The sequence below is a fragment of the Gossypium hirsutum genome, chromosome D05, assembly GCF_007990345.1.
Source record: "Gossypium hirsutum isolate 1008001.06 chromosome D05, Gossypium_hirsutum_v2.1, whole genome shotgun sequence".
NCBI classification, from domain to species: Eukaryota; Viridiplantae; Streptophyta; class Magnoliopsida; order Malvales; family Malvaceae; genus Gossypium; species Gossypium hirsutum.
This window is the reverse complement of record NC_053441.1, coordinates 2,748,595-2,771,223: the sequence shown is the minus strand read 5'-3', so window position 1 is coordinate 2,771,223 and position 22,629 is coordinate 2,748,595. Positions and strand designations below refer to the sequence as shown.

At 35.3% G+C, this 22,629-nt stretch overlaps 5 protein-coding genes across 5 annotated transcripts; 1 reads left to right on the top strand and 4 right to left on the bottom strand.

Annotated features, from left to right (window-relative positions):
• Positions 1 to 2,690: 2,690 nt before the first annotated feature.
• On the bottom strand, positions 2,691 to 6,536 carry LOC107907127 (disease resistance protein RPS2). The gene has a single exon (XM_016834365.2). The coding sequence runs from the start codon at positions 5,553 to 5,555 to the stop codon at positions 2,862 to 2,864; it is 2,694 nt and encodes an 897-aa protein (XP_016689854.2). The 5' UTR covers positions 5,556 to 6,536; the 3' UTR covers positions 2,691 to 2,861.
• A 123-nt stretch (positions 6,537 to 6,659) lies between these two features.
• Positions 6,660 to 11,060, bottom strand: LOC107907128 (lycopene epsilon cyclase, chloroplastic). The gene is made up of 11 exons (XM_016834367.2): positions 10,517 to 11,060; positions 9,927 to 10,098; positions 9,703 to 9,838; positions 9,486 to 9,596; positions 9,291 to 9,393; positions 8,984 to 9,127; positions 8,792 to 8,899; positions 8,175 to 8,271; positions 7,972 to 8,100; positions 7,299 to 7,431; positions 6,660 to 7,048 (listed from the first exon to the last, which is right to left on the bottom strand). The coding sequence occupies exons 1-11, from the start codon at positions 10,823 to 10,825 to the stop codon at positions 6,883 to 6,885; spliced, it is 1,608 nt and encodes a 535-aa protein (XP_016689856.2). The 5' UTR covers positions 10,826 to 11,060; the 3' UTR covers positions 6,660 to 6,882.
• Positions 11,061 to 12,642: 1,582 nt separating this feature from the next.
• Positions 12,643 to 15,344, bottom strand: LOC107907130 (glycylpeptide N-tetradecanoyltransferase 1). Its single transcript, XM_016834369.2, has 2 exons — positions 14,460 to 15,344; positions 12,643 to 14,215 (listed from the first exon to the last, which is right to left on the bottom strand). Exon 2 carries the CDS (start codon positions 14,176 to 14,178, stop codon positions 12,874 to 12,876), a length of 1,305 nt encoding a protein of 434 aa, XP_016689858.1. The 5' UTR covers positions 14,179 to 14,215; positions 14,460 to 15,344; the 3' UTR covers positions 12,643 to 12,873.
• LOC107907131 (uncharacterized) lies at positions 15,000 to 15,374 on the top strand. The gene has a single exon (XM_016834372.2). It carries the CDS (start codon positions 15,000 to 15,002, stop codon positions 15,372 to 15,374), a length of 375 nt encoding a protein of 124 aa, XP_016689861.1.
• Positions 15,375 to 15,826: 452 nt separating this feature from the next.
• Positions 15,827 to 21,182, bottom strand: LOC107907129 (casein kinase 1-like protein 1). The gene is made up of 14 exons (XM_016834368.2): positions 20,578 to 21,182; positions 20,445 to 20,485; positions 19,537 to 19,606; positions 19,295 to 19,443; positions 19,111 to 19,206; positions 18,960 to 19,030; positions 18,178 to 18,239; positions 18,016 to 18,079; positions 17,845 to 17,929; positions 17,583 to 17,709; positions 17,393 to 17,475; positions 17,250 to 17,313; positions 16,868 to 17,010; positions 15,827 to 16,530 (listed from the first exon to the last, which is right to left on the bottom strand). The coding sequence occupies exons 1-14, from the start codon at positions 20,651 to 20,653 to the stop codon at positions 16,279 to 16,281; spliced, it is 1,383 nt and encodes a 460-aa protein (XP_016689857.1). The 5' UTR covers positions 20,654 to 21,182; the 3' UTR covers positions 15,827 to 16,278.
• Between the last annotated feature and the right edge of the window lie 1,447 nt (positions 21,183 to 22,629).

Genomic DNA, 22,629 nt, shown 5'->3' with positions numbered 1-22,629 from the left:
CATAGAACTTGAGCCTCAGGCATAGTTGGCTTCCACTGTAGCGTCCCAACTTTCTTTATGTTTTTGTCGTAGTGTTTATGGTTGTTCGTCAGCTTTGTCGGGGGTGTGTATGAGGTGAATGGAATAAGATTATAATGGATTTGAAATGGAATAGAGTGGGTTATAATGGAATAAAATTGTAATTAGTAATTTAATTGTTTGTTTTAATACAATAGAATAGAGTTGTAATAGTGTTTTTGTATTTAGTTAAATAAAATAGGTGTTGTAATAACATAAAAAAAAGGCTTAAATGATTAAGGTACGTTTAGTATAATTTTTTTAGGTAAATAATTATTTAAATTTTAATAAAATTATTATTAAATATAATTTAATAAAATAATATATAATTTAATTATATTTCAATATATTTATTTATATAAATATTCATTTTTATCAAACTTTATAGTTATGGACGTATTAAATTATATTAAAACATGATTATTTGTGACAGATTTTCTCTTCCTTTTTTTTTCCATTTTCTTCTCCCTCTACCTCTACCTTACGAGTCCCCTTCTTCTACAATTTTCTAGAAACTTGTAACCTGTCACCATTAGGCATTGTTTCCCACGGTTACCGGCTCACTAATGGTCTAATGTTGGCCCAAATTCATCATCATTTTCCTTCTTTTTTTTTTTTTGATATGTTATTTTTCTTTTTATTATATTCCTTTCCCCCAAGTTTTTAAGTTTGAAAGCCCACTAAAAATACTCAAATTCAGAATCATATTTTTCGGCCAAACAAACGTGAACCATTAAGGAGAAAAAACGAACTTTGTAGGAAAAGAAAGAACAAAGATGGAGGCGAAATCGCAAGCTTTGTTGGTCATCAATTTCAATTCCACCAAAACTGGTGAATAAGGAATTCAATCCTTGACATAGCCAATCTCTAAACAGATTTGTTCAGATTTGCCTTTCTAAACTAAATTCAAGCTCTTATATCCTCTCTTTTCATAAACTATTTTCTTTTATTATATTTTTCTTTTTAACTTGCAGGTTATGTTGCTGCAAGATGTGCTGAGTTGGGTAAAGCTGAAATATTATTTTTTGTTGCATTCCTAGAAGCATTGAATAGTTAATCGGATGGTGATGCCCTGGATAGCTATTCATTTTTTTTTAATTGGGTTGTAATCACCAATTCGTGTGAATGATATTACCAACAACTAAACTAATGAATTGAGAGACCATGTCAAATATGACTTGAATGACATTGCCATTCATATGGTTGAAAGCTGATGAAACAATTAAGCTTTAATGTTGCCCTACTCCCCTTGTATTCTTCAAAATTTTGGTAACTTGTTATTTCTAATAATTTAGTTCTTATGAATATTAAATTTAATGCATAATAATATTTTATTAGAAATTTATACTCTATTTTTAAAATGACTTTTCAATTTTATTTAGATTTGGTTAAAAGTTAATTAATTATACTATTCCTTAGTTTGAGTTAATGTCATTTACTAATTGAGCCTTAATTTAGTTAAGAAATTATTATAAATCAGTTTTTTTTATACAGGCATAATGTCAAATATAGCTCTTAACATTTACATCTTTTATAAATTTAGCCCTTATTATTATTTTTAGACAAAATTTATTGATCACCCTTTAAAAAAGAATCAAATTTTTTGTTTTTTTAATAGAAATATTTACTACAATTTTTCTAATGATGTTGGCATGACAATATTCATGACAATTCACGTGTATTTCATGCTGATATTACAATATTTATCTTATATGTCATATCAATAAATAATTTAAAATTTATAAAAAAAATAAAAAATATATCATTAAAAAAATAAAGTTCATAAAATTTTAAAAAGATAACATGAATTATAGTGAATTTCAATGATTAAAAATTTAATAATTTAGTAAATATTTTAATTTGAAAAACAATAATTCAAGTTGTCTTGAATCTGTCCCCCGCTCTACCATTTGTTTAATTTAAGATTGATATTTTTATGGATTATAACATAGGCCAATGTATTTCCTGTGGGCTTCTAGAGTGTTTAAATTTCTTTTGGTCAAAGTCCCAAGCAGAATGTCCACCTTGCTGGGAAGAGACTATATCAGTTTGATCAGATTTGGGAAATTCTTTATAAAAATTTAGTCAAAGCTGTAGTAAATATGCTGTAAATTAAATTCAATAACTAAACCTAGCTTAGCACCTGAAGCATTTAAACTTCAACTTTCTTTTTCCTATGTTACTTTTAAATCTAAAGCCTTCTATTTGGTCTGTTTCATTTGAGCATTGGTGCTGATTATTTTGCAAGACAGAGAACTTAAACTATGTTATGAATCCAAATACTTGGTCCCTGGTTCTTGAGAAGATTTGCAGCCATACATTTAAAATTGAGAGTCTACAATTTGGCCAACATTTGTACAAGACAAAAGTGTAGGAACATGAAGAACTGGTTATACAATGAAGTTCTTTATAAAAATTTAGTCAAAGCTGTAGTAAATATGCTGTAAATTAAATTCAATAACTAAACCTAGCTTAGCACCTGAAGCATTTAAACTTTAACTTTCTTTTTCCTATGTTACTTTTAAATCTAAAGCCTTCTATTTGGTCTGTTTCATTTGAGCATTGGTGCTGATTATTTTGCAAGACAGAGAACTTAAACTATGTTATGAATCCAAATACTTGGTCCCTGGTTCTTGAGAAGATTTGCAGCCATACATTTAAAATTGAGAGTCTACAATTTGGCCAACATTTGTACAAGACAAAAGTGTAGGAACATGAAGAACTGGTTATACAATGAAGTTCCATATAAACAGTTAAGCAGGACGTACCGAATAATATGACAAAAAGTACATGTTGATGCTACATCAATTTGATGTGAAGTTGGTAAGAAAAGCATTTTTGGTGTTGACTTCCTCCCATTCTAGACCTTCCCACCAATCTTTACTACAGTGCACTGTTGGAAGGGTTGTAGAATTATGAGCTGTTCTGATTGATAGTTTCTTCAGCTTCGGGCAATCAATCACTGCAATGTTCTTCAAGCAGGAGAAATTTAATGCCAATGGTGTAATGATCCTCAATGCAGGGAGGTCGCGGATGGATATAGTTTTGAGCCTTGAAAATGACTTTGAATCGGGCTCTAGTTTCTCGTCTTCGCTTACCAGTGCTTCCAGCGCTTTGCAGTAGAACAAGTAAATTGCTTCTAACCTTGGAAGTAATGATATCCATGAAACATTCTTCAGCCTATGACAATACCAGATATTCAACAAGCGCAGATTTTGCAGGCTTGCTTCTCTCGGTGGGGTTTTCCACACCGAAATTAGGGTAGGCAGGCCATACAAGGCTAGAACCTCCAGATTGGGTAGCCAATTTTCTCCAGCCTCACCTTCCACTACCAAGTAATTTAATTCATTACAGTCATTGATGCTAAGTCTTCTCAATAGTTTACCATAACCCAAAGTTGATAATTCTAATTGATGTAAACCTTCACATTCCTTTATGAATAAATACTGTATACATTTGACTAAACTTCTAATGCCAGAGAGTCTATGCAGTGAGGTTACCATGGAAATGGTTAAACCGAGGAAGCGAAGTTGTGTCAAGGTCTCCAATACCTCGAATCCAACTTCATCTTCACAGTTAGAATTCTGAATTTTCCAACGCTCATAACTGTAGTACAAGTTCAAGACCACCAACTTTGAAAGTCCAGATATAGCCTCACGTGGAATCGTTCGAAGAGAGTATGTGCGCAAGAGATTCAAGTGGACCAGCTTTGCTAAACTTCCAAGCTCCTTAGGCAACGTGGTTATCTTTGTAGCTGTTAAATTAAGATGACGCAACTCTAGTAATTGACCGATACTCACCGGGATCCTTCTGATGCTTGTAAAGGACAAATCCAGGAGTCTAAGAGCAGACATGGATTGAAAAAAGTCATCTGGTATACGATTCAGACAATTATTCCACTGAAGCAGCAGTGTCAACAGATTTGGGCACATCGGTACTTCTTCTAGTCTTGTGATTGCATTGTCTAACAAAGAAACTCTTTGTGCTCCTTCCCAGTTTTTAACACCAGGTGCTTCAGTAAGGCCCAAGCTTGCCTCCACAAAAAAATTTCCCTTGTTTACCCCACATCCAGAAGCTATCCATAAGGCAAAACTTCGGATAACGTCATTCATCTTTACTTGGGTTTCTTCTTCGCCTGTTTCCAGTAAGAAGGCAACTTTCAGGGACCCAATGGCAGCATACCCTTTATTATAGGCATTGCTGTCATAGGAACGGTCCAAAAATCCTTCTGCAATCCAGTACTCCACTAGCTGTTCTTTCTCAATAGAATAGCTTTGAGGGAATAGAGAACAATACAAAAAGCACATTTTTGCAGTTTCATTCTCTAAATTGTCATAGCTAAACTTTAGGAGGGTAAATACATCTTCCATACCTCGAAATTCTGATGGAGATTTGTTGAGTAATTCAATTGCATACTTCCATTCCTCTTCAGTCTCCTTATTGGCCATGGCTCTACCAACCGTGATCAAGGCAAGTGGTAAACCTCCACATTTTCGGACAATTGTCTTGGCATAAGTTCTAATAGGTGGTGACTCTAAAACATCCATTCTTCCAACCTTCTCACAGAACAATTGCCATGATTTCTCATCGTTCAAAAGTTCCACTTTGAGCTTCCTATGAGCATCCATGTCGCTACACACATCCATGGATCGCGTTGTAAATATCAGCTTGCATTTATTTTCATCATCAGGAAGAGGAATCCCAATATCCCCCAGATCAATTCCCTCCCAAACATCATCAAACAATAGAAGGAACCTCTTCTTTTTCAAAACATTGTAAATCTTTGAAGTTAGGAGTTCATGGGCTTCACTATCTGCCCATGGCAACCCTAGCCTGGCCACAATGGACTGTTGGATCTTACTAACAACAAATTCCTTAGAGACCAAGACCCATATTACCACATCAAAATTGTGATCGCTGGAAAGAAATGCATTATTGATGGTCTTTAGAAGGGTAGTTTTCCCAACTCCACCCATTCCATATAATGCAATAATTCCCACTTTTTCCTCCTCAAGAAACTCCCACACCTTGTCTAACATCACACCAATGCCAATTGCAGGCTTACACGGTTTCTCTTCTACAGGAGCAGGACGTGGCTCAGTCACCAGTCTCTCAAAGTTTCCTTTTCCCTTCAGTTCACTTATATCCTGCAGCTTCTCTATCATTTCCGTGCTCATATTGTATTTCGAACAACAACTTGGATTGAAGCACCCCAACCCTTGCCTACTCTGTCGGAAATTCTCCATAATGGAGGCAGCTTCAGCTTCGATAACTTCTACTCTTGCCAGCCACCTCTGCACTTCATTTGTTCGTCTTGATCCATCCAGCTCAGCTCGCTCGAGACGAGTCGTCAAGTCATCTCTCTTGTCCATCAGTTCATTTAGTTCTGCAGTCAAGTAGTGCATGCTTCTGTCCAAATTGATAACACGGCATGCCCGAGAGGCCGTTGCTGTGCATAATCTGTCAATTATACTGATCAGAGGGGTAATGAAATCCATAGATAAAAAGCTAAACGTGCTTGGTATAGAAGAGCAGAGACTTAAGGTTTATCATAAAATGGTTAATAGATTCTTTCTGTACTGCCACCTGGTTCAGAGTAGAACAGATACATCCAAATTAATTCAAGAGCCTAACTTTTGATCTATAGAATATTCAATTTCAATGCAACTTCCAAACCCGCCAGTTGTGTTGAGATAATTGATCACCTGCAAGTGGCTTCAATCTATTAGTAAAAGCCTCCATAGTTGAAACCTTCAAACTGAAATGGCTGTAGTTATTGGTCAACGTCAATGGTCTAGTTTGTAAGTAATCCCTGCCACAAGTTCTTTGTCATTTCATCTCTACATTTCAGTTGACTTCTGAACCTTTCATTATGAACACGTCTCTAGCATGTGGTATGGGGCATGATGGACCAATCCCCTCGAAACAGAATTCCTCAAAAATCCTGAATATCTTCCAATGTATATTCTACTAATTTCTTTCAATCATGGAATGCAAGCATGCAACAGCAAAGCAGGAATTCCAATAACCTTATTCTCTCCAGAAAATCAATGTTCTCATCAAAGCCATGTAACAGATTGATAGAGTCCAGTGTAATTAGGGTACAGAGGCAGCAGTTGACCTTTTATGATGCCAGACATTAATTATCTAACTAAAGATTCCATAACCTGAAAAAGCCCTTTCCGAAAATAAACAAATATTGTTAACTTGTATCCAACCTGGCACCTGGGGCATATTCTGACTAACAAAGTTTTAATTAAAGAGATTATTTCATTAGGTCGTTGATTCTAAGTTATCAGCTTCCACTGGCTGCAAATGGAGCCTCCAGGCTCCTTTCATGTTGAGTGATTTATTTGTTTGATAAAATGGTGGCAGCATAACATCATGTCTGGAAAAAAACGTAAGGAAATATTGGACTGAGTGAAATTAATACTGTTATGGCCATCAAAGGTAAGGCCTAATAGCAATGCAGCATTGAAGCATAAACTCCCACACCATCCTTCTTGCATCTGTCAGTGGTTGCCACTAATGATAAAGAAGTAGTGAACAAGACACCAGAATATGAAGAGCGATTGGTTGCCGAAGGGCAGTACAGTAGAAAGTTAAACGCAACTCGTGTTTATTTGGTCAAAAAATATGTACATAATCATAGGCTCAAAATTTGGAAGAAAAATACGCACCATATTTAACTAAAGAAGATTTACATGCAAACATTTGAATATACAATGCCTACTTATTTTCATGGTAGATAGGCTCCTCATAATATTGCTTGAAAAGCAATTGAAAAATACAACCAAACAAGGGAGGAAATACAAAAGATACCATCTATATTGTGAGATATGTTCTTATCATAGTTGCTCCAGTTGGATCTGAGATTAAGTGCCTGACAAGGGACATTCTCATATCGTTTGGTGCTATGACAAACATATAAAAGGCAAACAGAATGAGATCGGCAGAGGAAAGATTAGAACCAAGAAATCCTTGCCACATCCTGCAATAAATATATTCCTTAGTTATTACAAAGTAAAATTTTAAGTATGCAACTCATGCTAGTCAAGCATTATTTCTTTTATAATGATGAATTTTAAAAAAAATTAATGATAGGTTTGTTTATTCATGGAGTTATGTTTTCTGTCTCAAGTTTAAAAGCTGAATATTTGGGTGATGTGGAAAGGGAAAGGTTAGTTATCTTGGCTTTCTTTATAAATAAACACCAAAAGATGGTAAATATGAAGTCATACCAACTTGGCAAACGGAAGAATGTATGGAAGAATGTTCGAATGCCTTCAATATCTAGTTGCAGTATGAGTGCTAGCCCAAAGAGAAAGAATGACCTCTGGCGTTTCCTTTCTTGTGGCCAAAGAGTATCCCAAGCTGAATCAAATTATAATAACACATCCTAAGAGGGTGATACCATGCGTTGAATTTTAAGTTGTTAATACATTATACAAAACGCCATAGCATTACGGCACACAATTAACATCACGTTTATGAAGAGAAATTAATCATACAAGCCAAGCAAAAGAAAAATGACAAATCATAAAGACAACAACTACCAAGGATGACAATTGACATCACGTTTACCAAGAGAAATTAATCATGTTACTAAACCCAAATAATGCATATGCAGTATAAGCAAACAAAGTGGCTGATTTTATGGCAAAGATTGAGTCTGTTCAAGATGGAGCAGTTCATTGTTCTGAGCATCTGATTCCAAGCTGTTGCTCCTTGCTCAAAAATGATGTCCAGAATACGTTAAGAGCTTCAGTTTAGTTTGTTTTGATTTGTTAATGACTTTTATTACTAAAAAAAAAAAGATTTCCATTACTGTGGCTTGCTTAAGATGAAGAACTTGTTTACAAACCCTTAAATGGGTGAAGTTGAGAGGAAAAGAAGATAAATCACACAGCATACCTTGCATTGAGATATTCCCATTATTTCTTTCACTGGTAAGCAAGCCATTAGAATTATCCTTCTTTAGGATATTTGCAATTACAGAAGCATAATTTGGAGCCTCTGACAATGATCTGACAACCGAATAACCTGTTTAAGAAGGTTTAGATTGGCAGTATTAAGTCTTAATTATTGAAGGAAATATCTATTAACCCAATTCCTACCAGTAGCTGGATGCACCATGCTTGCTGCAGCACCAAATGCAAGGTTCTTCTGCTCTGTGTTTGGCAAGGAACCACCAACTGGGATGTAAGACCACTCCTGCAAAAGATTGAAACATGGCATCTTGCTAATAAAAATTGGCATTCAACACATGTTACTTCATGATGCAGTTGGAACATGGAAATGTGAGGAATGAAATGAGATAGACTACTAATTGAGAAGTGCAAAGATAGATGGGCATTAATTCTAAGTAAGCCAGGATTAAGAGCATTGGGCTCTGCACTCCATCATTGACCAGAATAATGAATAAAAACCAAGTCGATAGCAAATTATGTGCTACTATGATAGAAAGGTGAATCCTGAATTTGATGTGGCATTGTTTGTGACGAGCTGTTTTCTCTGATTTTCTACTAACAAATTTGAGGGGCTGTTCGTGAATGAGGAATAGTAAAGAAAAATGACTTGTGGAGAAAGTCATCTTTTGACCATCAACACCAATTTATAAAATGGCAAGGAGATGACTGACATGCAGCCCTATTTTGGTGCTGAGTAATGATAAAAAGTAATCCATACATTATATCGGAATGAATCTGGTATCTTATTAGACCATGCAGTTTACCTCTTCATAAACTTTTAAAATCCGGATTCCCATGCTCTCTAACCTTGACATGAGCTTCTTCTTTAATAAATCAAAAGGCATGGCATCTTTTGAGGCCAAACAAGTTTCCTGCAATGCAACTTTCTAAATCATTTTGCATTTAATCATGGCATACAACATAAACAATAAACAAATTAATTGCATGGTGCAAACCTCAAAAAAAACTCTTGTTGAAGACATGGGCATGGCATAAAGAAATGTTGGATATTGTGCTTCTAAAGATTGAACTTCTTGTTTAGCATAGTCTCTGTAATCCATGAAAACCATCAGGCTTGGATCATAAGGATTGTTATCCACCTGATGTAATAAGAAAAAGGTATCCTGTTAAATAAGTTCAGAAATTTTTTCTTCCATCGCCCTCTTAAAGAGTAATCTTCTGTTCATGCTGCAGTGAGATTAAAATAACAAATGCAAAGATATGTACAACTGTTAACAATCACAGTTAGTGTATCATACGTACCTCAACCTCGACGCCATAAGCTGTTTGAACAGAGACCCTTGGACCCCCTACCTCATATTGCAACAGTTTACCTGAAGCTGCTCCTGAAGCAACAGTAGCAAGCCTATAATAGCACATTAGGGGCTTGAAAGGAGTTGTGATACTAAAAGGTTAAAAGTTTAGGAATAGCAGTACGAGAAAAAGAAATTATAGTACCAGCAAGGAACGACACGATTGTGTTCACAAACTACAAGATTATGACCATCGGTAGCTTCAACAATCGTCTCTACCTTCGAGTTAAGATACATTACACCTGACTCGATACACCTAGGGAAAATTAATACAAATTAAACATTGATGATCGGGAAAGTAGAAGAAGCAATAACCAAGAGAAAAATGACCATAAATATCATTGACAAGGAGCTGTTGTTACCTCCTCAACAACTCCTCATGGAGCAAGTATCGACTAACACGTCCATAAGCACGACCAATCATAATAGGCTTATCATCATCAAGGTATACTATGGTGTCCCGCCAAACATGCTCAATACATCTTTCAAGGCCAAGATCTGAAAACGAACATTAGATTAACTTGGTGTTTATTTGATTGCTTCGAAATGAATCTTACATAAATTGCTTAGAAAATGAAGTGAATACCTTTAAACTCATCTTCCCATACTCCATAATTATTGGTAAAAGGAAGATCAGGGCCAATTAGTCCAACATTTAAACCCAACTTAGCAGACTCTGCAGCAAGAGCAAGACCAGCCGGACCACAACCAATAACTACCAGGTCCAATACGTTTTCCCCAGTTGATATGGGCGGTAACTGTGAAAAACATATATGCTATCACAAAGGCTCAAAATGGATATTTCAACGAAACAGTAAAACCCACTAATAAAATGCAATCTTTCTTCAATTTTTTAAAAAATAAAATCAAAAATAGAAAATACCAATCGAACATCAAATAACAAAGCTAACTAGTTAGTGGTACCACAAAAATTAAGGGCAAAGAAGGCGGCCAAATACTATTGACCAGATGCACGTGACCATCATATGTCATAACTTTCATGAGTATTTAACTATTTTTTTTCCAATTTATGTAAATTCTTGTGGCTCAAAAGCCACCAGTAGGGCCTCCATATTTACACGCAGAAATAACCAAAAAAAAAGGGAAAATATCCATATATCTCCCGATATTAGTTCCAACAAATGAAAATCGAACTAAAGTGAGCAAAGTGAAAACCTTATCCGCTAATTTCGACTGTTTATCCATTTCTTTATTTTGTTGCATTTGAACAAAGAGAATCTCAGAGCCACCGGCCTTTATGAAATCTTCTTCGTCGGCGAAATCTTCTTTAACCGCAACGCAACTCTCGTTCCTTGCTCCACTAGCTCTCACCTTTAAGGAAATAAGCCGATTATGACTTGGAATCGCTGTTTTAGTCCTCATCAGATTTGCTTTCCAAAAGGCACGTGTAGGAACCGCCATTGCCGCGAAGTTCCGAGCTCCGACACACTCCATTGTTATCACCATCGAAACTAATAAACACATAGAATAAAAGGCATGTATATTGTTTCTTTCAATGCAACCGAGTTTGGATTTTGAAACTAAAAATTTGGCTTTTTGTTATGTTTGCTTTGTTGCTTCTTCTGAAGAAATTTTTTTACCATTTTTCTTACATTTGGCCATATATAAGGAAGGAAAGGTCAGGGGATAGATAGGGAAGGAGCTTGTCTGGTGTCATTTAATTTGATGAGGTGTTTCACTGTCATCACTTGCTTCCACGCGGGCGCTAGGTATTGGACGATATCTGGAAAAGCCAACCCATATCTAAGTTTCTAAACCAGCTAAGACTTTAAACGGCGTCGTTTTAAGCTTTAGTTTTTTCTCGCCCTTTTGTGGTCAATAATTACCTTTCTTTCTATTTGGTCCTTATTTTATCTGCTAATCTTGTACTTTAGTCATAATAGTCCTAAATATTATTGGACTAAGTAGTCCATAATTATTTCATTAATTTTATATAAATTTGAAGAAGAAAAAATACATGAAAAAATTTACCTTATTTTATTCTTATATAAATGAACTTATTGAAATCTTATAGAGATGGAGAATCTCCTTAGAAATAGAAACACCATGAAAGCAACCAAGGCCCAAGTGCTAGTTGTATGTTTGGATAATGTGTTTTTTTATTAAGGGTAGGAAAATAAATGGAGTTGAAAATATCTCCTCTCTTTTTTTTAATTTTACCATTTGTCAATATTCAAATTTGGAGAAAGTGAGAGGAAAAAACAGATAAAATATTTTTTTAATATTTGAAGTACAATACAATAAAACAAATTAAATATGAATACAAGATAAATATATTATCAAATTTACATAATATATAAATTATTGTAATAACAATTTTATGTAGTTATAAGTTTATAACTCCTAAAGTAAAACACAATTACGATGGATAAAAAATATCATGAACGAATCTGTAATGGGAGTTGGATTGCATTTTGTTATTTTTATTCAAAAAATAGATAAATTAGTCACTATATATTAGATCAAATAGTAAATTGATCTTATTAAAAATTTCACATATTTCTACTATTAAGTGATGATGTGTTATTGTCTAGTTGCTTGAATTGATCATTTCACAATTGGTTAAAAATTCTATCCATTTTACTCCCATCAGCATGAGATACATGTGTCACTTGAAATAGATAAATTTTTAATAAAAAGACTAATTTATTTTTTAATTTAATATACAAAGACTAATTTCCTATTTTATTTTTTAGTAGAGAGTGAAAACAACAATTCAACTCTAATATGATGCTGTTAACAGGTTTCATTTATGCTGTTGGCACCAAATCTGGTATATTGAAAAAGGCTAAAGCCAGTTTGAAAACGGCTAAATTATGATACTCAGCTATGTGTGATGCAATACATAAATATGTTTTATTTTTTCTAAAGACTTACCAATTAGATTTTTTTTATAAAAAAAAAACCCCCAAAATGATTGATTTGGAACTTACGAATTAGTACTTAAAAGAGTCCTCAAAGAACATCTATATCCAACATCGAATATTCAATATCCAAATAGGCATCAAATACAAATGCATCTAAGTACAAATATCAGATATGGATGCACTTCCACGAAAAATCGGGAGAATCATGCCAGTTATTTGGGCAAGTAAGCTTCATTCCCCCCTCAAAAGGTTGGTTTGAACATTCAAAAGAGTTCATCACTATATAAACTAATGAAACAACAGCGGTTGAAGCACCTTTGTTTGATCTTTAAGGAAATTAATGAAGCGACAAGGACAAAAAGAAGGGGGGAAAAAAGCAATGGAAAACTGCAAGAGCAATGACAAACTAAGAAATAAACCACAATTAAAAGCTCATCATATTGATGTCCATTGAACAATGTGCATTGTCAACAGCAATATTGTAATTTGCCTAGGCAATTCAAGCTCAGAAACACAACAAAGGCTGCTCTTGCTTGCACTGCATACCGAATCCTTGGCTGTGGATGGCAGCGGAACAATTAATATGATGCAACCCAGACCTAATATGGAAACAAAACTGCACGAACAAAGCTGGAACATGTCGAACTATAAGAGTACAAGACCAAGTTCTGATGGTCTCAAAGCATTTCGTATCCTATAATTATAGAGGTAGTAGTGAAGTTGCCCATCACCTGGTCCAAATTTCAATTCTTTGAGGAAAGACTCATTATGCATGACATCAAGCGCATTGAAAACGTCAAAATCCTTCTGCTTAGCAACGATTAAAGCATCATTCATCAGCTGAAGCAATGGAGTCTTAGTGGACACATTGTAGTATGAGTAGGCTGCTTTCAAAATCGAATAGTTCTGGTTGCCAAGAATAGACGAGGGAAGCGTGTAGAAGCTGCAGAAGTCAGTAACATCATGCGTCTCTGGGCTCTCAACCAAGTAACTATCCACGACACCCTCGGTAGGAAGCAGCCAGTGCTCCACATCGTTCTCATCAAAATCTGGAGAAACGACAAACTGGCTCAAGTAGTTTCTAAGCAACCTTGTAACAGCAGGGACATCATGAAGCTCCATCTTTCTGAACCCAGGGGTGGCTGGAGAATCAGGTAACTTGTAGAGTTTGATGGTTCGACTCATTGTCATCCTAGGCCCAAGCCTAGAAAACCCAACATCAATAAGCTTCTTAGGGTTCAGCGACCGATGCCAGTACTGGCAAGTAGTAATTGGTGTTGGAAGAACAACTCCGGCAGTGTAAGCAGCCTGCCAAATATTCTCCAAATGAACTCTCCTAGTAACCTCCTTAATCATCACGGGTGCAAGTCTTTTTGATCTCAGCTTCTTATGAACACACAAGAAATTGATCTCGGCCATCTTCACAACTTCATCTCGCACCCTTATTCTTGCGGGGACACCAGTAATGAAAGCAACAAGCTTCTTTGAAGCCTTAGCACGAACCCCAATGTGCCAGCTCTTATAATAACCAGGAGGACGCAAAGCCCAGCTAAGAAACTCCTTGGAATAATTGAACCTAAACATATTTTCATCATCCTCAACATAATTGTTCTTCAAAAGATTATACACCTCGGTACAAGTATCTTCTGAATCCATATCACAGGTTGTCCATTCATATGGATTTGGAAGGTTATAAGGCTCCTGTTTAACTTCAGACAAGGGAGTGGGGGGCTCGATCGGTCCCTCGGGTAAACTGGTGTCCCCAACATCCTTAAATTGACCAACAGGTTGGGTTTCCCAGAACTTGTGTCTCTTTGCTAAGGACATGGAATCCTGAATCTTTCTAACTATGGTTTCCAGAGAGCTATCATCTTTAGGTAATGAGTTAGTCTCAGAATTCTGAGCTGGGTTTTGTTTGGGTGAACCAGGTGGTGAATTGTTATCAGTCATTTCAGTCAATCAATTAAATTCAGCTACGATAACACACCTACGAAATTATATGGATAACTGAATCAATAGAAATATTTATGTCCAAATTAAAATAAATAAATCAAATAGAAAAATAAAGGAATAGAAATATCAGAACATATCCTAAAAAAACTATAGAATTTATTACGTTACCAAATAAATCGATTGAAAAGACATCAAACAAAAAAAAATTGCAGGACAATATAATGGAATAACAGATCTGTAGATCAATATGGGAAGAAAATGAGGAATACGTAACTTACTCAATTTCAAAGAGCAGATTAAGAATCTGGGGGATGTTGAGAGATTTAGGGCAGATATAGGGATGAGAAAATATAGAATCAGATCAATTAGATCTTAAAAATCGAAGCAATAGAAAGATTAGGTTTTGTTGGTTTTAATTAAGGCAAAAGGAGAATCTTTAGGGTTTTCTTCAAGACAGCGGCATTGAAGATGCCGAAAAAACTCAGTTTGGCTAGTGAAAGCTGAAAAAGGTCATAGTAGAAAAATAAATAAAAATTCTTTTTATTTTTGTTAAACCACAAGCTATAGCAAACAACGGTCAAGCCCAAAAGGTCCAAATGAATGTTGGACTCTTGGCCCGTTTCCGCGCCGACGAAAACGGCCTCGCTCGGCTTAAACCCCGTTCCAATGTTTTTCCTCTGCTCAAACTTTATCGGCATTTCATTTGCCACCACTTTTCAGCTTTTAGAGACATTCACACAAAAAGTGAGGTTCCTACTACCACCAGCGAGAGAAAGCCCTTCACTTCCCCAAATTACCTCTGAGAGCTCAACAATTTCATGGAAGACTTGGGATCCAAAGCGTATGGAGATGCGAAAATGCAGCAGATAGAGAGCTATAAGGGACCCAATTCGTCATATGGGAATGGCATCCACAGCAGGCAAGATCTCAGTTGTTACAGTGCTTCCCACGCTTCAACAGTGCGACAAGGGCAGACCCAGGTGCAGAATACCGATGCCAAGTTCAGAAAAGGAAAGTCCGGGTGTTGTTCGAAAGGCTGGAGTTTAAATGACCCGGAGTTGCAGAGGAAGAAGAGGGTAGCAAGCTATAAGGTTTACGATGTTGAGGGAAGAGTAAAAGGGTCTTTGAAGAAGAGTTTTAGGTGGCTCAAGGATAGGTACACCAGGATTGTTTATGGGTCTTCCTTTGAATAGATGTATCACTCTCTAACGAAACGCTCATCTTCTCGCCTTAACATTAATCTTCATTTGGTGTTCTGCAAGTAATTGAGGCTTATTTCGTCTTCTTAAAAATGCAAGCAATCTCAGTTCTAAATCACGGTTCGTGACCTCAAATCGTAGAAATTCAGGAAATGGAGGGTTGTCTTCAATTTCATTATGATTTTAAAATTCGGGGGATGGGTTTTTTCCGGAGTTCGGACCCTGGTCTTTATGTTAATGTCAACTTTTTGATGAATAAAATACTCAGCGTAAGACGCGAGTGTCGAAACGAAAAGAAAATCAATTGCATTGAACTGAAAAGTGAAAAGAGACAGTGACCAAACAATGCTTACGAGTATGACATACCCAGCCCTTAATAGAAACATCAAATCTTGATTATCATGATCTCCTCAATCGTAACTTCCCTTATTATCATAACTCTTAAGGGAGAAAAGAATATATAGAATTGCCTTTGGAACAGTGATACAAAACGAAACAAAAATAAACTAATATCTAAATGAAAACGTGAGAAACAGGAGTGACATGAATGCGGTAAATTTACAGTGCCGTAAGTTTCAAACCTCAACAAGTCCCAGACGAGTAAAGCAATGATCTTAAGATGAAAGGGGCACCCTAAAAACAGCAAGTTAAAAAGTGTTGGGAAAATAGCCACACCACAGTTCTAGCCCTTCACAGGCAACCACCTTTTTCGATGGCAGTGTCAGTCAAATTTCACTTCACAAGCTCTTCCATCAGTGCAGAAATTTATGCTTGGGTGCACAACACGAGGATCCCAACTCCAGAGATCCAACTTTTTACAAATTCCTTCAACTCAACCCACCAACAAGGACAACACAAATCATTTCATGCTTTACAACAATTCATATAGCTCACAATTTTAATACTGATTTCTCTCATCGCTCTCAAATTGAAGGCCCTCAATCCCCTTGAGGGCAGCTTCGTAGTTCTTGGTGTTTCTTCCAGTCTGCTTAGGGTCAGAAGAAGATTCAACAGGACCTCGCTGTTGATTTAAATGTTTGTGCCCAGGGCTAGCATCGGTTGTACGAGACCGTTGTGGGTCAAACTCACTTCCAGCAACTGCTTCACGACCGCTAGCTCGTTTTGAAGATCCACCTGACTGCCCCGTATACTTCATCCAAGTAAAACCCAAGTTTCAATAATATACAATTCCATTGTAGAAAATTTAAATTATATACAGGAATGCATAGGAGCAGTTCAAAACTACTCAATGTGGTAAGAGAATACATGCACTAATACTAAAAAGATGCCTTGCGGATGACAGAGGACTAATGCAAAACTATTATAGCATTTATAAGTCATCCTATGTATCACAAACAATGAAACCTAGAAATATATCCTAAGAATTAAGATGAAAAGGAAGCAAAACAGTAATGCAAGACTAATGACAAATCTAAGAATACAATATAGATGTGCAGAAGCATAAATTGTAAGAAAATAATAATTACCGCAGAGTCTTTTGTTGCAGGATCATTTGCAATTGGATTCTTCTGCTTTGCAAAACTTCCAGAATACATCAAGGGTCCTGATGTTGTTCTCCGTCGAGAGTTATCCATTGGTGACATACCAGCAGCTTGTACATCCTGCCCAGCTGCAACCAAGAGATACAAATGCTATTATTCCAAGCAAAAATTGACTTTCCAACTTCAAAGAAATGGATCGCCCAATTGTGATATTATTTTTCCATAAAAAGAAAAATGGCAAAGAAATAATACTGCAAGTGTGCTCAAATGTGTTTGTAGGTTATAGATACACACACCCAAGTAAAAAATTCGATACCTAGGTAGCATTGCCAGCAAAGACCAAATATATGGAAGAAGCACTAATTACCTGCGTGTCTGTCAGCATTGCCAATAGCAGGGGGCATGCCAGAACTTGTTCCAACACCAGATCCCTAATAGAGACAAGCATTACAAAAGATATATTCCAAACTGATTACTAGCCGAAGTAAAATAATCCTACTAAGCACTCACAAGGGCTCGAGCAGGAGGAGTGGTCAGCTGTGACTGTTGATACTTCAAAATGGTCCAATCAAATACATAATCAAACTGGAAGCCTGTTTAGTAAGGATCAACAAGAACAAAGAAAGATGTGAAGTTACTATGAGCTATGGAGATTATACAAGTTGACAGCATCCAAAGATGGAAAACTAAATGACCAAACCTTCACGAATAAAGAGGTCGCGAAAGATTCTTTTGAGATAAGCATAATCTGGCTTATCATTAAATCTTAGAGAACGGCAATAATGGAAGTATGACGCAAATTCTGTTGGATAACCTCGACATAAGGCCTGAAACAGCATCATCTTTCGTTACAATTTTGCATAGAAAACCAGAACTCTAAGCCATACATCTACATCTTAACATTACCTAAAAATTACCTTTACAGAAAGCTAAAGCAACTAAAGATTTAAATGCATCCTTACCTCAATTGAAGTAGAAACCTTCTTCTCACTAATTTTCTCATATTTCTGTTTCTTATTCCCAGCTTTCAAACCTTGCCAAGGAAGACTGTCAAGAGAAGAGGCATCAATAATGAAAGCTATCAAGGAAATGAACATGACACAAATGCAAGTAGCATAAGTAGCAGGAATCACCTTCCTCTTAGGAAATACATAAGCACATACCCAAGAGATTCTAAATCATCCCTGCGGCTTTGCTCTACACGGAATCAAAGCACAGAATCAGAACTCAGAAGACTAAAAGAAAGGTCTATGCATCAAAGAAAAGACACCACCAATAAAATGAACCATACATACCAATGCCTAAGTGAGTATTCATGCTTGCATATCTAGCAGTTCCAGTCAGATTCTTATTTTCCCTGAGAACATCATGAGCAGGCAAAGCATAAAAACGTGGCTTTGAATATCCACCGCAAATTACGAATGGAGTAAATTAGTAAAAAGAACATTGAAATAGGCATGCCAACACAAGGCAAAGAAGTTGGATAATTCATCACTGCCTTCACTACAGCAACCATTTTGGTAGATCTTCACGAGACCTTATCTTCCAAATTTAAAAATTACATGCCATGCTAAAAGATCACGACTATAAGTTAAAATGGTGTAACCAACTTTGTTGGAAAATCCCATAACTTTAAGGCAAAACAAACCAGGGAACTAGACATGCATGAATTAATCTTCAGGCAGACTACTGTACATAAAGAAAAAAATAGAAACATGTATCCTCAGGTAATAGAACCTACGATAAAAGCTTGATGAAGACGAAATTATCTAAAAAATATCGCTTAAAATCCAACTGACTGCATTTTCTTTTCTGAATGATATTAGTTCATTCATACACTGTCATGAGTTACATCAGTATAGGATCATTCCACCACGTTAATTTTCATGCCTCTTCTAAAAGATGATGCACCAACTCTACCAATAATTATTAGCCCATAGTGAACAATATAGGTGCAACCAAGAGAATCTCATAGAGAATCATTTCAGCTGGCTCTAGTAGTACAAGTAAACCAGTGAAGAAGATGTGAAACTGCACGTAAATGCAAATAAATTACATGCATGCAAAGTTCTATCACCTGTAGGGAATGTGCTGATGTGTTGAACTGTCTCTATATTTCTTAGCCAAGCCAAAATCAATGATGTAGACCTAAATGAAAGTGAAAAACAGCAATACGTTAAACTCTGCACAAATATAACAAATCAATAACGCGAGAAGAAAGCACAAACCTGATTCGCACGCCTTCCCAAGCCCATAAGAAAATTGTCTGGCTTAAGATCTCTATGTAGGAAAGATTTTGAATGAACAAATTCGACACGATTGATCTGGGGGGAGAAAAAAAATAGCATTAAGTTGCAATACATTAAGGAAAAGGAACAGACATATCAAATGTATGAAACTCTATGAAACTACCATTTGATCTGCCAGCATGAGAACCGACTTCAAGGAAAGTTTCCGACTGCAGAAGTTAAATAGATCTTCAAGACTAGGTCCAAGCAAATCCATAACCAGAACATTATAGTCTCCCTCAACTCCAAACCATCTCACATTTGGGATCCCAGCTGCCACGAAAAAGATCGACATGGTGAAAAGTCAAAAGTTGCAATCACATGAAACAGGGTGATAAAAAAGGTAAGACAAAATAGCGTCATTACTTCCTCCCTGCAGGATCCTGTATAATTTTGATTCATATAACAACTGAGGATGCTTTGTCTTCACACTTTCCTGATCATTTAAAAAAAACATAAAAATCATCACTTTCCTAATGTATCAAAAAGAATTTACCATGGTTAAAACTTAAAACAACTGCAACACAGAGAAAGCCACCATCATTGAACAAAAAGAAAGAGAGAGAAAACCATCATCAACACTAAATATTAGAAAGCAATTCTTATACAGAACAGCAAAATTTAATTGATATGGTACATTGTTAAAAAAAAACTTATAAAGGATTATCACCCCATTCAATATACTTGTTGTCCACCATGATGTCATCAAAAACCAGAAAATAGGAAGTAATAACTTACGACATTGATGAGATATTATGATCCCACCATGTTAAAACTTAATTAATAATTCAATTCTCTGTTTTTCACTTTTGCCCTTGAAGTGGGTCCAGGAACTATAACTATCATTAATTTAATACAAACCAAAAAAAAAACTGAAAAAAGAAAACATAGGTCAAATAAAAACTGAAAAGCAAAAACCAAGGTGCCAATAGTCAATTGTAAATTTATAATTTTATCCAGGAAAATACTTTTGAACCCCTCTTGCAAATTGGCTAGAATCCAACTAACCAAACAGTAGCAGATTTCTACACTTTCTTACTTCAATGTGTTCTATGACTCAAATGCATCACTAAGTTATAAATGGAAGTGTTAAAACAGGAAATCCAACAAACACGGCTCCGTTTAAAACCTAGCAACAAAAGCAACTTCATCGCTATTTTACAGAACATTAGAATGCAACAAAATACAGTTATAAACAAGCAAACAAACAAAAAGGCATTGTTATATACAAAATTTAACAACAAAAAAGTGAGTTTCAAGCAAGGAGTACTTACAAGCTTGATGGCAACCTCTTCATTTGTCTGAATATTTGTACCTACGAAGAGAAAAATAAAATCACCAAATTATATTCAAATCAGGCCAAAAAAAAAGGAGAGGAGGAAAGAAAAAGAAAAAATTGTAACTAACCCAGATAGATCTCTCCAAAAGAGCCGCTACCGATCTTACGACCAAGCCGAAACTTATTGCCGACACGAGGCTCCATTAATTCAAGTTAAAATAAGTAAATATATATATATGGAAACTCTAACTACACAATATGAAACCCTAACTTAGAAAAATCCCCCAAATAAAAAAACGAGGAAATTATACGGCGACACTAAACACCGAGTCAACCACAACGATAATTCATACACATCAAATCTTCGATCACGTAAAAAAGGATCAAAAAGATCTAAAGTTTCATGTTAATTTTAAACGGAGAAAAAAAAGAAAAAAAAATTAACAAACAAAAAAAAAACTAGGGTTAGGTTAGGTTAATCGAAAAAGGAGAAAAATTATGGTAAGGGGTAGCTAAAAAACCATAATTCTATAATTATCTCTATTAAAATAGATATATCAGTATATCTTATCTCTTTAAGAACTTTGTTTTCTCGCATTGTGGTGGATTTGATCCAATCGAAGCAGAGAAAGAGAAGAGGGAAAACATAAAAAGAGCAAAGTTTTGAACGACGGAGGGGATACGTGTGTTTTAGTTATGTGTGGGCATTTTCTTTCAAAAGTTATTTTTCTTTTTTCCGCTTTTTTGGTTTCATTTTTTTATTTATAATTAATTCTGGATGTGAGAGATAGAGATGGAAATGGTAGGCCATGCGTGCTTACTACGCGTGCAAAGGATGCGAAAGTTCCTTCAGAGATGGAAATTTTTTAAATAAACAGTAATCTATCGGAGATTTGCGCCACTGTCAAGGAGGGGTCCTCTTGTCACGTGACTTTTATCCGACTGTAATCTATCGGAGATTTGGAGAAGAGTATTTTTCACGTGAACTTGCTTTGTTGGGATTAAGCTTAAGGGTCTGTTTGATTGAAGGAATTGATTTTCCGGAAAATCATTTTCAACTTTTCCAGCGTTTGATTGGCGGAAAACATTTTCCATTTGGAAAATAAACTCCAAAACAAGGGAAAATGAGTTACATTTTAGGGAAAATGTCTTACCCTTTCAATTTCCGTAAGACATTTTCCGTACTCTCCTCTCTATCGCCTCCTTCATTCCTTCCTTCATTTCCGGTAGAAAATTGCTTCTGTTTATCGATTTTCCAGTAACTTGTTTTTTTAATTATTCAATACTTGTTTTTTAACACAATTACAAACAATTTATTTGATATTAGTTTTTTTCAATTTATAACGATTAATATTGTAGCTTAATAATTGAGTATTATTATAAATAAATCATTGCAATATATGTAAAAATAATTTAAAATATAAAAATTTATTAATATATATCAATATATGTAAAAACAATTTTTTCGGAAAATATTTCCAGGAAATCTTCCAAACAGCCGAAAATATTTTACACAGATTCAATCAAACACCAGAAAATATTTTCCAGTAAATCATTTTACAGAAAAGTAAAACATTTTCCCGAAATCATTTTACGGAAAATATTTTACTGGCAATCAAACAGACCCTAAAATAGATTGAATTTGATCATTATCCAATAGGTATATAGTTATGTTCATAGTTTCAAACTTATTCTATTCTATTTTAATGTCAACAATTTTCTAAACTATATTTTTAAAAGATATGTAAAACTGAAATATCAACTGGATTTTTAGAATTGATAAATAGAAAATGCATCTAATTAGGTGTGCTTCCTGCACAAGTGGCAAAAAAGCGCGACCAGCGGTCACTTTCTTTTTAGCCTATAAATACCCCAAATTTCATTTCTTTCATTCACATCCTATTTTCAACTCTATCAATCTTTTTATTCTAAATTTATCGATATTCTCATTTAAAATATATTTTTAATTATCTTGTATTTTATTCATTCGGATTAATTTCTCACTAATGGCCACCTCTCTAATTCTTTTTTACGATAAACATATTTTCACCGCCCAGGCAGCAATGGTAAGAAGAAAATTAAATTTTTTTATTTTCAATCATGTTAATTTTTTTTGATAAATTGAAATAATTTTTTATGTTATAAATAGGCAGATTATCGTGTTTTGAAAGGGTTCATAC